Raw genomic sequence first — 14942 nt, forward strand, 5'->3', positions numbered from 1 at the left:
TTGATGATGAGAATTCAATGATGAAGAAAATATGGTCATGGCTTACGTCTGCCCTCATGGATCTTCCCATTTGTTGAGGAAGATGGACACCAGTCAAATATTTACACACACAAAGCTGCAAATATGACAAGCGATATGAAGGAAAAAATGTATGCCATATACACACATAATAGAAGAATTGGATATAACTAGACAGTCAATGAAAGCTACCCAGAATTGACTTCTCAGCTGTAATCTTAAAGATAAGTAGTAATTAACTAGGTAGAAGGTGGAGGAAAAACATTTATTGAAAAGGAATTAGCATAAGAACACCTTAAGGGCTGGGAAAAAAATGTGACAAATAGGAGAAATTGAAGTAAGGCCATTGTATTTGAACCAAATAATAAGGCTGAACCAGGTGTGACAGGAGACTGCAGAGCCAGGCATTCCTGCCTACTCAGGAATCTTGTGGGGTTCGTTAAAGAGGGGCTTTTGTTCCCTCACCCCTGCTAAAATTAATGCAAGTATGGAGGGAAACGGATCATACTTGCGTTAAAAAAATTAAAAGAGAAAAGAACGCACCTACCACAATGTAGATAATGGATTAGAAAGGGAGCACAGTTATTGCAGGTAAACCAGCTTTGGAAGGCAGCTATGCTCACCACTATACCACCAACGCTGCACAAAATCAGCTTTGGAAATCACCAGTTCATAAGTTCATGCAAAACATGATGACAGCTTGTACCAGAGTGCTGGTGCAGTATTGAAACAGATAGATTAAAAAATTATTTAGTATGTGGAACATTTCTTGTTAACATGTTGAATATGAGGGTTAAAACAGAAAGGGGAATCAAGAAAACTCATAAGTTTATGAGCTAAGAAATCTAGTTTAGTAGTTTCAGGGAAGAATTGAGTACTGACTGAAGGAGATCATGAGCTTGATTAGACACATTTTAAAGTAGCTTTGAGTATAAGAGAATATGTTCAAAGGAAGTGATATGAATCACTTTTTATTATTTTGATTTTTCTAAATGGATTCAGAATGATAAAAGAGCAACATTTGGGATAGAAATAAAACTTAAGCTAATGATAAAGACACACACAAACACCATCATACCACCCCAGGAACACAGAATGAAGTGATTTATTATATTTAACATATTAGATATGCTATATAAGAATGAAAATCATATTTGCAATATTACCTGTCACTGATACAACCTAGTATAGTTTCAATATCGAGCTCAAGTCTTCTATTTTCTTCCATCAATTGAGAATATGCTATTGAGACATCTGAAGAATCTTTTGTGATATTAGAAAGCTCAATATCCCATGTTCTTTTCTTTAAAAAAAAGAATAAAAGAATCATTTATACATGTTTAAGTAAAAATGATTTAAAATAAAAATTACTAAGAGTAATTTCATTATTACACATTGTTTTTTCTTTTTGAGTGAAAAAGAAAAAGAAAAAAATGTGTAATAATGAAATTACTTTTAGTTGTATGAGTTAATACTTGGGAATAGAGAATGGAGCTCTAGTGGGAAATAGGGAAACATCAACTTACTGTGACATAAAAATTATTAAGTGCTTCCAAATATTCATTTTCATAAATTGTTTTCTTCCAGACTAGTTGATCATAAACTCTTTTCAAATCTTCTAGCTAAGGAAAAAATACATACACACACACACAATAAACTGTGGAGCTTTCCATTCTTCTGTAAAGTAAAAAATTATCTTTCAAATTATGCAACTATAATATTGATTAAAATAGTATAAAATAACACCACAGGCTGTTTTCACTTATGAAGATTAATGCAAGAGTCTGAATAAAATATAGCAAAAATCAAGTCTAACAGTATACAAATGTATAATCATGATAAAATAGAATGTATTTTAGTTATAAGAATTGATAAAAATTAGAAAATTTAAATATTTGCTCTCACCATCAAATTAAAAAAGAAAATAACATAAATATGGCCAACACTCCCCAAAAATTCATTTGATAAATTCACTATCTAGTTTCCATAATTTTTATACTAGCACAAGGAAAACACACCCAAATATAATATAATGAACATAAAATATCAAAATAAATCATAAAATACTGAACCCATGCCCACTGAACTCAAAAATTGAAACCAGATTATCTTTCATCACCATTGTCATGAATCCTGTTTTGTGAAATTTAGCTAAATGCAAGTAGGTAATGAAACTAAATTTTACTAGTATAATATTGAATATGAAAATATAATGTCTTCAATTTTAGATGATATGATTGAATATCCAGGAAGACAGAAGATTCTATTTAAAACTACAATAAATGATTTTTGGAAAAAAGTCATAAGGAAATTAATAGCTTTTATCTATAAGAGTAATAATCTGTTAAATATATTGTGACAATATTTTAAAACTTTTGTCAAAAGTATAAAGTATTTGGAAATAAATTCAACACAAAAGGGAGGACCTATAATACAGCAAACAAAAATTCTTATTTAAAAGCTTAAATCAAGAAAAAATGATATTTCATAGAAAGGTTTAATAGGATATACTGTCAGTTACCACAAAATTAATATGACATGATAAAAAGGAGTATTCTCTTTGAAACTTCATGAAATGAAATTTATATGGAAGAAAAGGTATGTGAGACTAGCCAAGAGGTATGTGAAAGATAAAAATAATGTTGTAAATTTGCTACCAGATATTAAAACATCTTATAATACCACTACATTAAGGAGTATTTATTTTTGGCATTGCAATAAAGAACAGAAGGAAAAACTAGAGCCCCAAAATAGATCTAATGGTATTGGAATTCAGTGAGAGAGAAATCATTTATTTTAATTAATGGACTGGAAGAATGTAGAACCTCTGCTTAAAAAAGAAAAACAAAGTTATCTTTCTACTTCACATCTAACTCACATTATAACAAAAATAAATGTTAGATTAATAAAAACCTAAATGCAAATACAAAACAGTACAAATTATTAGAGTAATCAATATGAGTTTATTTGTATAATCTTGGGCTGAAGGATAATGTCACCTTGTCAAGTAAACCAAGATTTGTTGACATGTCTGATGTCATATTTTACAAAAGTTGTGTGGAAAAACATACCATAAACAAGACTGAAGGAAAAATAAGACTGAGAAAAGTGTAAAATAAAAGCCCAATTTTCTGAGATATAGTCCTTATGAAGGGTATCAGTGGACATGGTGCATTAAGAATATCTGAAAACTCTTCTCCATAAAGGTAATGAGAAAACTGGCCAAAAAAAGAGTCAAAATTAGCTTTTTTCAGAACTTTGGAAATTAAGTGAAGGTTTCCAGCAAATAGGGAGCACCTATTCAAGATAATCAGTCTAATCTGAGTAAGAGGTATGAGCTTTGTGGTGTTTTAACTTGTCCTAATCCTTCCCTCCGGGTCCATGATAGCCTTGAACAACACACATTTGTGGAGAAATCCATCAGTTGGGCAGCCACCAGAGGGAGTAGAACTGATATGGAATGCTTTCAAAGCCTCATTCTCACAGAACTGTCATTATTTGACCTGTCTGGTGGTTTTTTGCATGACTCCATCTGTGAGGACATCTGTATTTTCTTGATACAGAGCTCTCCCAGTACAAAACATCTCACCAGAAAATTTTCTCCCAAGCCATGATTGTCAAAATTTTAAGTAGCACAGGCAATTGATTTACTTTGTGGCCGCCTGAGACAGTAGACAATGATTGGGACAAACGGTAAACTAACCATTAGGCTATAAAACAAGTCACATTAGATTTTAAAAGATTAAAATGATGTAAAGTATCTTCTCTAACCACACAGGAATGAAATTAGAAATCAGTAACAGAATCAAATTTGGAAATACAAAAATATGTGGAAATTAAACAATATACTCCTATATAACCAACAGGTCAAAGAAGAAACCTCAAGAATTAGAAAATACTTTGAGATGAACGAGAATTAAAGAACAACATAGTAAAACTTTTTGGATGAAGTTAGAGAAACACATGTATACCTGTAAATGCCTGTAATAAAGAAGATCTCAAGCCAATAATCTAATTTTACATCTAAAGGAAACAAAAAGTAGAGCAAACGAAACCCAAAGCAAGTAGAAGAAAGAAAATAATAAAGTTTAGAGTGGTAACAAATGAGTTCTAGTATACAAAAAAATAAACAACAACAAAAACCTAATAAAACAAAAGACAGTAGTTTGAAAAAGTCAAGAAATTTAAGAAAACTAGATACATTAAGAAAAAAAGGTCAAATTACTAAAATCAGAAATTAAAGAGGGAACATTACTATTAACCTCACAAAAATAAGAATGATTATAATGGAATACTATAAATCATTTGATGCTGACAAATTAGATAAACAAGATGAAATGGACAACTTATTAAAATGACATGAATTACCAAAAGAAAAAATAGACTAAGAAGAAATAGAAAACCCGAATACATATATAACAGGTAAAGAGATTTCATAATCAAAATCTTCCCACACAAAAAAGGCCAGGAGTAGATTGCTTCACTGGTGAATTCTACTAAATGTTAAAAGATGAATTAACAAGAGTTCTTCAAAAACTCTTAAAAATTAGGAAAGAAGTATTCTACGAGGCTATATTGCCCCATACCAAATTCTGCCCAAGACATAACAAGAAATAAAATTATAGACCAATATCACTGTGGATATAAACACAAACATCCTCCACAAAATAGCAGCAAACAATCCAGTAATATATAAGGGATTATACACCACAACCAAGTAGGATTCATGTTGGAAATGCAAGATTGTTTCAACATGCAAAAATAACTTAATGTAATATACTGTATTAGTATAATACAGAATCAAATTCACCTGATCCTCTCAATGGATATAGAAAAGTTATTTTACATAATTCCACACCCTTTCAGGATGAAACCACTTAACTAACAACAACAACAACAACAACAACAACAAAACCTATGAAATTTCCTCAGCCTGATATAAAAGTGTATGAAAAACAAACATTATACTTAATGATGAAAAATGAATGCTACCATCTGAGATCAGGAAGAACAGGATGTTTGCTCACACCACTCATTTTTAACATTGTACTTGAGCTTCTAGACAGAGTATTTACACAACAAAAATAAATAATCTGGTTTCCATATTGGGAGGAAAGAAATAAAAGCATTTGTATTTGCAGATTTTCAGATTTTATACATAGAAAATCCTAATGAATCTACAAAAAAAAAAAAACCCTACTAGAGTCCACTATAAGTTTAGCAACTTGCAGGATATAACACAGAAAAATTGGTTTTATTTCCATACAATAGCAATTAACAATCCAAAAATGAAATTAAGGAAAAAAGTTCATTTACAGTAGCATCAAAATTAATAAAATTATTAGGAATAAATTTTATTAAAAAGTGCAAAATTTATATACTGAAAACTATAACACATAGTTGAAAAGAGTTGAAGAGGCTTAGATAAATGGAAAGACACCTTTGTTCATGGATTAGAAGATGATAATACTCCTTTAATTGATCTACTGATTCAATGCAATCCCCTTTCAAAATGCTAGTTTACTTCTTTTCAGAAATTGACAAGCATATACTAAAATACATTTGAAAACCCAAAGGTCCCAGGATAGCAAAAACAATCTTTGAAAGAAAAAAACTGGAGGGCTCACACTTCTGGATTTTAAAACATCCTACAAAACTACAGTGATCAAAACATGGTAGTATTGGCACAAGGAAAGACATACAAATCAATGGAATAGAATCCAGAGTCCCTAAATAAATCAACGATTGACTGAATTCAACAAAGGTGTCTAGATAATGCAATGGGGAAAAATAGTGTTTTAAAAAAGTGCTGTTGGGAATACTGGGTACCCTCATGCAAAGAATGAGTTTGGACCCCCTACTTCATACAAAAATTACTAAAATTGGATCAAAGACCTAAATGTAAGAATTAAAATGATAAAAATATCAGAAGAAAAGATAGACATAATTCCTGTGACTTTGGTTCAGGCAACAGTTTCTTAGATATGACACTTAAAGCATGGGTAACCAAAGATAAAATAGACAAATAAGACTTCATCAAAGTTAAAAACTTTTGGGCTTCAAGAATTATCAAAAGTGAAAAGACACTTTACAGAGTAGGAGAAAATATTTTCAAACTACCTGTCTGATGAGAATCTAATATCCAGGCTACATAAAGAATTCTTACAACTCAATAATGAAATGTCAACTGAATTTAAAATGGTCAAAATATGTGAGAAGACATTTCTCCAAAGGAGATAAACAAATGGAAAACAAGCACATGAAAAATTTTTCTATATCATTCGTGATTAGGGAAATGCAAATCGAAACCACAAGATACCACTTCACACCCAATAAGATGGTTTTAATAATAAAGATAGACAATACCAATTATTGCTGAGGATATGAAGAAATTAGAACCCTCATAGATTGCTGGTGGGAATATAAATTGTTGCAGTCACTTTGAAAATAGTTGGCAGTTCCTTAAAATGTTAAACATACAATTATATGTCCCAGGAATTCCACTTCTAGGTATATAACCAAGAAAAATGACAACATGTATGCAAAAACTTGTACATCAATGTTAATAGCAGCATTATTCATAATAGCCAAGAGGTATAAACAGCCAAAACACCCTTCAACTGATGAATGGATAAACAAAATGTGATATATACATACAATGGAATACTATTCAGACATAAAAAAGGAATGAAGCACTGATAGATTCTACAACATGGCTATGAAATGCCCAGAAGCAGCAAATCCATAGAGACAGGGAGTAAATTTGTTGGTTGCTAAGGGCTGAGGGGAGGAATGAATTGAGAATGACTGCTAATGGGTATAGGGTCCCTTTTGGGCATAATTAAAATGTTCTAAAATTACATAGTGGTTACAGTTCCATAAACTTGTGAATATACTAAAAACCATTGAATTATACAATTAAAATACAAGGCCAATATTTCTAAGAGGCAACAAAATCCTGAAATGAATGACAAAGCAAATAATTCAAAAGAACATTGTTTTCCAAACCATTTCTGAATCCTGTTTATTATTTTATTCACATTTACATACCATACCACTGGTACTATTATACATTTAACAATTTTCTTAAGTCAACTAATTTATTTAAAAAGAAACTATTGTTATTGTAAGTTAAAATCCAATATTATATACCATAAAGAGTAACTTTAAAAATAAAATTAAAAATGATTTTATGAAATAAACAGCTAATATAAAAAAAATTTTAAAGTAGTACTAAATGTATTCAATTTACCAAAAGAAATACTAAATATAATTTTTAGAAGAATTACTATCCATAATTAAAGGAATATTTGGGCTGATGCTATAACTTTAAGATGAGAAGTTCAATGAATTATAAGATGATTTACCTGTATATAAATTAACAAGGTAATTGAACATTAGACTTAATTTCTAAACCAAATGAAAATAGACTTTTTATAAATGTTTGTTTCAAGAAGGCTTTGAAATATTTTCCAAAAATTTTCTTCATAAACTACCAAATTACTTAGCTAACTGATATTCAAGCTTTCATACCCACTCATTATTACTGTTGTTTGGTAAATAATCATGAAAAAACTATTAATCAAGCTTTTTAGATACTACAAAATATTTTGAATGCATTTCTCAGATAAAGTTGTAACCAAGTCATTGAGAAAATGAGACACATCTAACTTGGCATGATTAAAGGGTGTATTTCATGGCTTCAGTTTTGTTGGATTTATTTTTTTCCCCCAATGTGCAATACTTATTTTAAATTTGTATTAGGACATTTTAGGTTTTTGAAGGAGAAAACATCTTTGTGGTATATCCTAATTTTTGATGCAGTTCTCAATCATAAAAGTCATGTAGAAACATGAATTTTTTACCCAAGAAGACTTGAAGTTCTAATTGAATAGGGAGTGAGAAGTTTCCAGAAAAGCCCATATTAAAGATTAATGGTTGATCACCCATTTACAAATCTGAGAGCACATAAGTGTATTTGGTGGTTTGAACTAATTCAGTGAATAATTTTAACAACTTCGTGAAGTACTTCCCCTTAATCAACACCTTAAACCCTAATCTCTCTTGTAGATTATTAACATATTAAATTAACACACATCTAGTTGTTCAGATGAGATAATTGAGTATCTAAAAGGTGTAAAGTGAAGGTCACAACCAGAATGTGGAGGAGAAATCTGAGTCCAACACACTAAGATAGATTAAAACAACATTAAATGTTGCTTTAAATGAATTGCTTTAAATGAATTGCTTTAAAAATTCTCTACCTCATGAGTCATCATAGAAATGCAAATTTAAAACCACAGTAGGATAAATTCAACAAAAGCACAATAGATAAAAATAAATAAAAGATAATATTAGATGATGGAGGCTGAGGCTGGAATCCCCATACATGGTGGTCTGAGTAGAAAAATGTATAACAATTTTGGGAAAAAATTTGGAATGGTCTTTGAAAACTGAACATATGCATATCTGGACAAGTAATTCCTAACATAAATGAATACATAATTTTAATGAGTATTTTGACAATCGTGGTCTGAGTAAAAAAATGTATAACAATTTTGGGAAAAAATTTGGAATGATCTTTGAAAACTGAACATATGCATATTTGGACAAGTAATTCCTAACATAAATGAATACATAATTTTAATGAGTATTTTGAGAATCTTGGTCTGAAAAACTGGAAGGACTGAATTGTCATAAACTCAAATGCGGGAGACTGCAGGTAAAATACAATTGGATATCAAGTTTAATTTTTGAAAAGTTAAGCTTGAGAAACCCACTAGACATCTAAATGGAGACTGGGTTGGCAGTTACATATACAAAGCTTATAATAAGAGGATAAGCCCTTGGATTCTCAAATGTTTGGAGTGTGCAGAGATAAAGAGAAACCAGTAAAGGAAACTGAGAACAAGAATCCAGAAAAGTAAGAAGAAACAAGAATAGTATGTGTTCTTAGAGCCAAGAGAAAAAAGTTTCCAGAGACAAGGGTATAACCAACTTGGTTAAGTGCTACATGTAAGTTAAAGAAGATAAGAACAAGAAACAATGATTGGATTTAGCAATGTGGAAATCACTGTTGACCTAAATCAGAGATATTTGGTTGAATGGTGAGACAAAAAAGAAAACTGGAATGTGTTTAAGAAAGGATGGGATATTATGACCAAATGAGATTTATTCTAATAATTCAAGGTTCAACATTAGGAAATCCATCAATATAATTCACTATATTTATAGAGAAGATATTACATGAACATGTCCCCAAATGCAGAAAAGCCTTGACAAAAATTGACATCCATTCCCAATTTAAAAAATACTCAATAGGGCTTCCCTGGTGGCGCAGTGGTTGAGAGTCAGCCTGCTGATGCAGGGGACACGGGTTCGTGCCCCGGTCTGGGAAGATCCCACATGCCGCAGAGCAGCTGGGCCCGTGAGCCATGGCCGCTGAGCCTGCAGGTCTGGAGCCTGTGCTCTGCAACGGGAGAGGCCCGCATACAGCAAAAAAAAAAAAAAAACTCAATAAATTGAAACTGATAAATACTTTTTAACATAATAAAATGCATACTGAATCTTAAAGCTGGCCTCTTACTTAGGGAAAAATCTAGCAGCAATCCCATTAAGACAAGGACATAAAAAGGATGCCCATGATCTTTACTATCATTTAACTGTACTTCACATATTGACCAATGTAAAGAGAAGACAAAAAATTAAAAGGCATAAAAAATAATGATGGAATAACCATATCTCTATTTGAAGATAAAATAATATCATCCCTGGAAGATTCCAAGATAAACAATGACAAAACTACCATAAATAAATTTTAAATCAGTAAATTAGTATAGTATGATATACATATATATATAGTTTTTCCATGAGATGGTAGAGCAGGTCTATCTAAAATCTTTTTAGATAATCACTTCCTTATTTTGACTACACTGAGGTGGTTGGGAGGACAACAGCCTTAAGTTTCCTTCTAATTTAAGGGATATGTGAATCACACCCTTCTATTAAAAGTAATTGAATATGTGTCTTTTGGTTGGAGCATTTAATCCATTTACGTTTAAGGTAATTTTAGATATGTATGTTCCTCTTACCATTTTCTTAATTGTTTTGGGTTTGGTCTTGTAGATCTTTTTCTTTTCTTGTGTTTCCCACATAGAGAAGTTCCTTTAGCATTTGTTGTAAAACTGGTTTGATGGTGTTGAATCCTCTTAACTTTGGCTTTTCTGTAAAGCTTTTGATTTCTCTGTTGAATCTGAATGAGATCCTTGCTGGGTGGAGAAATCTTGGTTATAGGTTTTTCCCTTTCATCACTTTAAATATACCCTGCCACTCCCTTCAGACCTGCAGAGTTTCTGCTGAAAAATCAGCTGATAACCTTATGGGGATTCCCTTGTATGTTATTTTTTGCTTTTCCCTTGCTGCTTTTAACATTTTTTCTTTGAATTTAATTTTTGTTAGTTTGATAAATATGTATCTTGGTGTGTTTCTCCTAGGGTTTATCCTGTATTGGATTCTCTGTGCTTCCTGGACTTGGGTGGCTATTTCCTTTCCCATGTTAGGGAAGTTTTCAACTACACTCTTCAAAATTTTCTCAGACCCTTTCTTTCTCTTCTTCTACTGGGACCACTATAATTTGAATGTTGGTGTGTTTAGTGTTGTCCCAGAGGTCTCTGAGACTGTCTTCAATTTTTTTCATTCTTTTTTCTTTATTCTGCTCCTTGGCAGTTATTTCCACCATTCTAAATTCCAGCTCACTTATTCATTGTTCTGCCTCAGTTATTCTGCTACTGATTCCTTCTAGTGTATTTTTCATTTCAGTTACTGTGTTTTTCATCTCTGTTTCTTCATTTTTTAGTTCTTCTAGGTCTTTGTTAAACATTTCTTTTATTTTCTCGATCCATGTCTTCATTCTACTTCCGAGATTTTGGATTATCATTACCATCATTACTCTGAGTTCTTTTTCAGGTCGGTTGCCTATTGCTCTTCATTTATTTGGTCCTGTAGGTTTTTACCTTGCTCCTTTGTCAGTAACATCTCTTTTTGTCGTCTCATTTTTTTTGATGGGTGGGACTTTGTTCCTATCTTACTGGTTGTTAGGCCTGAGGCAATGATTAGCTGAATGGATACAAAAACAAAACCCATATATATGCTGGTTAAAAGAGACCCACTTCAGACCTAGGGCCACATACAGACTGAAAGTGAGGGGATGGAAAAAGATATTCCATGCAAATGGAAATCAAAAGAAACCTGGAGTAGCAATACTCATATCAGAAAAATAGACTTTGAGGGTTTCCCTGGTGGCGCAGTGGTTGAGAGTCCGCCTGCCGATGCAGGGGACACCGGTTCGTGCCCAAGTCCGGGAAGATCCCACATGCCACGGAGCGGCTGGGCCCGTGAGCCATGGCCGCTGAGCCTGTGCGTCCAGAGCCTGTGCTCCGCAACGGGAGAGGCCACAACAGTGAGAGGCCTGCGTACCTCAAAAACAAAACAAAATAAAACAAAACAAAACAGAAAAATAGACTTTGAAATAAAGACTGTTACAAGAGATAAGGAAGGACACTACATAATGATCAAGGGATTAATCCAAGAAGATATAACAATTATAAATATTTATGAACCCAACATAGGAGCACTTCAATATAAAAGGCAAATGCTTATAGCCATATAAGGGGAAATCAACAGTAACACAATAATAGTGGGGGACTTTAACACACCACTTACACCAATGGACAGATCATCCAGACAGAAAATAAATAAGAAAACAAGATTTAAATGCACAATAGACCAGATAGATTTAATTGATATTTATAGGACATTCCACCAGAAAGTGGCTGAATACACATTCTTCTCAAGTGCACATGGAACATTCTTCAGGATAGATCACATCTTGGGTCACAAATCAAGCCTTGGAAAATTTAAGAAAATTGAAATCATATCAATCATCTTTTCCAAAAACAATGCTATGAGACTGGAAATCAATTACAGGAAAAAAACTGTAAAAAACACAAACACATGGAGGCTAAACAGTGCACTGCTAAACAATCAAGAGGTCACTGAAGAAATCAAAGAGGAAATAAAAAAATACATAGAAAAAATTACAATGAAAATACAATGACACAAAGCCTATGGGATGCAGGAAAAGCAGTTCTAAGAGGGAAGTTTATAGCAATACAATATCACCTCAAGAAATGAGAAAAATCTCAAATAAACAATCTAAGCTTATGCCTAAAGCAACTAGGGAAAGAAGAACAAGAGGAACCCGAAGTCAGTAGAAGGAAAGAAATCATAAAGATTAGAGCAGAAATAAATGAAATAGAAATGAAAATAAACAACAACAAAGATCAATAAAACTAAAAGTTGGTTCTTTCAGAAGATAAACAAAATTGATGATCCTTTAGTGAAACCCATCAAGAAAAAAAAGGGAGAGGATTCAAATCAATAAAATTAGAATTGAAAAAGAAGAACTTACAACTGACACGGCAGAAATACAAAGGATCATAAAAGACTACTACAAGCAACTCTATGCCAATAAAATGGACAACCTGGAAGAAATGGACAAATTGTTGGAAAGGTGCAACTTTCCAATACCGAACCAGGAAGAATTAGAAAATATGAATAGACCAATCACAAGTAATGAAATTGAAACTGTAATTAAAAATCTTCCAAGAAACAAAAGTCTAGGACCAGATGGCTTCACAGGTGAATTCTATCAAACATTTAGAGAAGAGCTAACACCCATCATTTTCAAACTTCCAAAAAATTGCAAAGGCAGGAACACTCCCAAACTCATTCTACGAGGCCACCAACACCCTAATACTAAAACCAGACAACAATACTACAAAAAAAGAAAATTACAGACCAACATCACTGATGAATATAGATGCAAAAATCCTCAACAAACTACTAGCAAACAGAATCCAACAACATATTAAAAGGATCATACACCATGATCAAGTGGGATTTATCCCAGGAAAGCAAGGATTCTTCAGTATACACAAATCAATCAATGTGATCCACTATATTAACAAATTAAGGAATAAAAACCATATGGTCATCTCAATAGATGCAGAAAAAGCTTCTGATAAAATTCAACACTCATTTATGATAAAAACTCTCCACAAAGTGGACACAGAGGGAACCTACCTCAACATAATAAAGGTCATACAGGACAAACCCACAGCAAACATCATTCACAGTGATGAAAAACTGAAAGCATTTCCTCTAAGATCAGGAACAAGACAAGGATGTCCACTCTTGCCACTCTTATTCAACATAGTTTTGGAAGTCTTACCCAGGTCAACCGGAGAAGAAAAAGAAAGAAAAGGAATACGAATTGGAAAAGAAGAAATAAAGCCGTCACTGCTTGCAGAAGACATGATACTATACATAGAAAATCATAAAGATGCCACCCAAAAACTACCAGAGCTAATCAATGAATTTGGTAAAGTTGCAGGATACAAAAATTAATGCACAGAAATCTCTTGCATTCCTATACACTAACGATGAAAGATCAGAAAGTGAAATTAAGGACACAATCCTATCTACCATCGCAACAAAAAGTATAAAATACCTAGGAATAAACCTACCAGAGTAGGTAAAAGATCTGTACTCAGAAAACTATAGAACACTGATGAAAGAAATCAAAGATGACACAAACAGATGGAGAGATATACAATGTTCTTGGATTGGAAGAATCATCTTGTGAAAATGACTAGACTACCCAAAGCAATCTACAGATTCAAAGCAATCCCTATCAAATTACCAATGGTATTCTCACAGAATTAGAACAAAAAATATTACAATTTGTATGAAAACACAGAAGACTGAGAATAGCCAAAGCAATCTTGAGAAAGAAAAATGGAGCTGGAGGAATCATGCTCCCCAACTTCAGACTATACTACAAAGATATGGTAATCAAGACAGTATGGTACTGGCACAAAAACAGAAATATAGATCAATGGAACAGGATAGAAAGCCCAGAGATAAACCCACACACCTATGGTCACTTAATCTATGACAAAGGAGGCAAGAATATCCAATGGAGAAAAGACAACCTCTTCAATAGGTGGTGCTTGGAAAACTGGACAGCTACATTTAAAAGAATGAAATTAGAACACTCCCTAACACCATACACAAAAATAAACTCAAAATGGAGTAGAGACCTAAATGTAAGACTGGACACTATAAAACTCTCAGTGGAAAACATAGGAAGAACACACTTTGACATAAATGACAGCAAGATCTTTTTTGATCCACCTCCTAGAGTAATGGAAATAAAACCAAAAATAAACAAATGGGACCGAATGAAGCTTAAAAGTTTTTGCACAGCAAAGGAAACTACAAACAAGATGAAAAGACAACCCTCAGAATGGGAGAAAATATTTGCAAATGAAGCAGCGGACAAAGGATTAACCTCCAAAATACATAAACAGCTCATGGAGCTCAATATCAAAAAAACAAACAACCCAATCAAAAAATGGGTGGAAGACCTAAACAGACATTTCTCCAAAGAAGACATACAGATGGCCAAGTGGCACATGAAAAGCTGTTCAACGTCACTAATTATCATAGAAATGTAAATCAAAACCACAATGAGGTATCACCTCACACCAGTCAGAATGGCCATCATCACAAAATGTACAAACAATAAATGCTGGAGAGGGTATGAAGAAAAGGGAACCATCTTGCACTGTTGGTGGGAATGTAAATTCATACAGCCACTGTGGAAAATAGTACGGAGGGCCCATAAAAAACTAAAAACAGAACTACTATGTGACCCAGCAATGCCACTGCTGGGCATATACCCTAAGAAAACCATAATTCAAAAGGACACATGCACCCCAATATTCACTGCAGCACTATTTACAATAGCCAGGACATAGAAACAACCTAAATGTCCAACGACAGATGAATGGATAAAGAGG

At 32.7% G+C, this 14942-nt stretch overlaps 1 protein-coding gene across 1 annotated transcript in view; it reads right to left on the reverse strand.

The window, feature by feature from the left end:
• Positions 1-14942, reverse strand: part of CCDC178 (coiled-coil domain containing 178) — a gene marked incomplete at both ends in the record, with an annotated part of 388897 nt that overhangs the window by 306485 nt on the left and 67470 nt on the right. The window contains 2 exons of the mRNA XM_079718176.1: positions 1185-1321; positions 1545-1640. Of these exons, the coding sequence (XP_079574302.1) occupies positions 1185-1321; positions 1545-1640 (233 nt within the window). The remainder of the gene's footprint in view (positions 1-1184; positions 1322-1544; positions 1641-14942) is intronic.

The sequence above is a fragment of the Hyperoodon ampullatus genome, assembly GCF_949752795.1.
Source record: "Hyperoodon ampullatus genome assembly, chromosome: 13".
NCBI lineage: Eukaryota > Metazoa > Chordata > Mammalia > Artiodactyla > Ziphiidae > Hyperoodon > Hyperoodon ampullatus.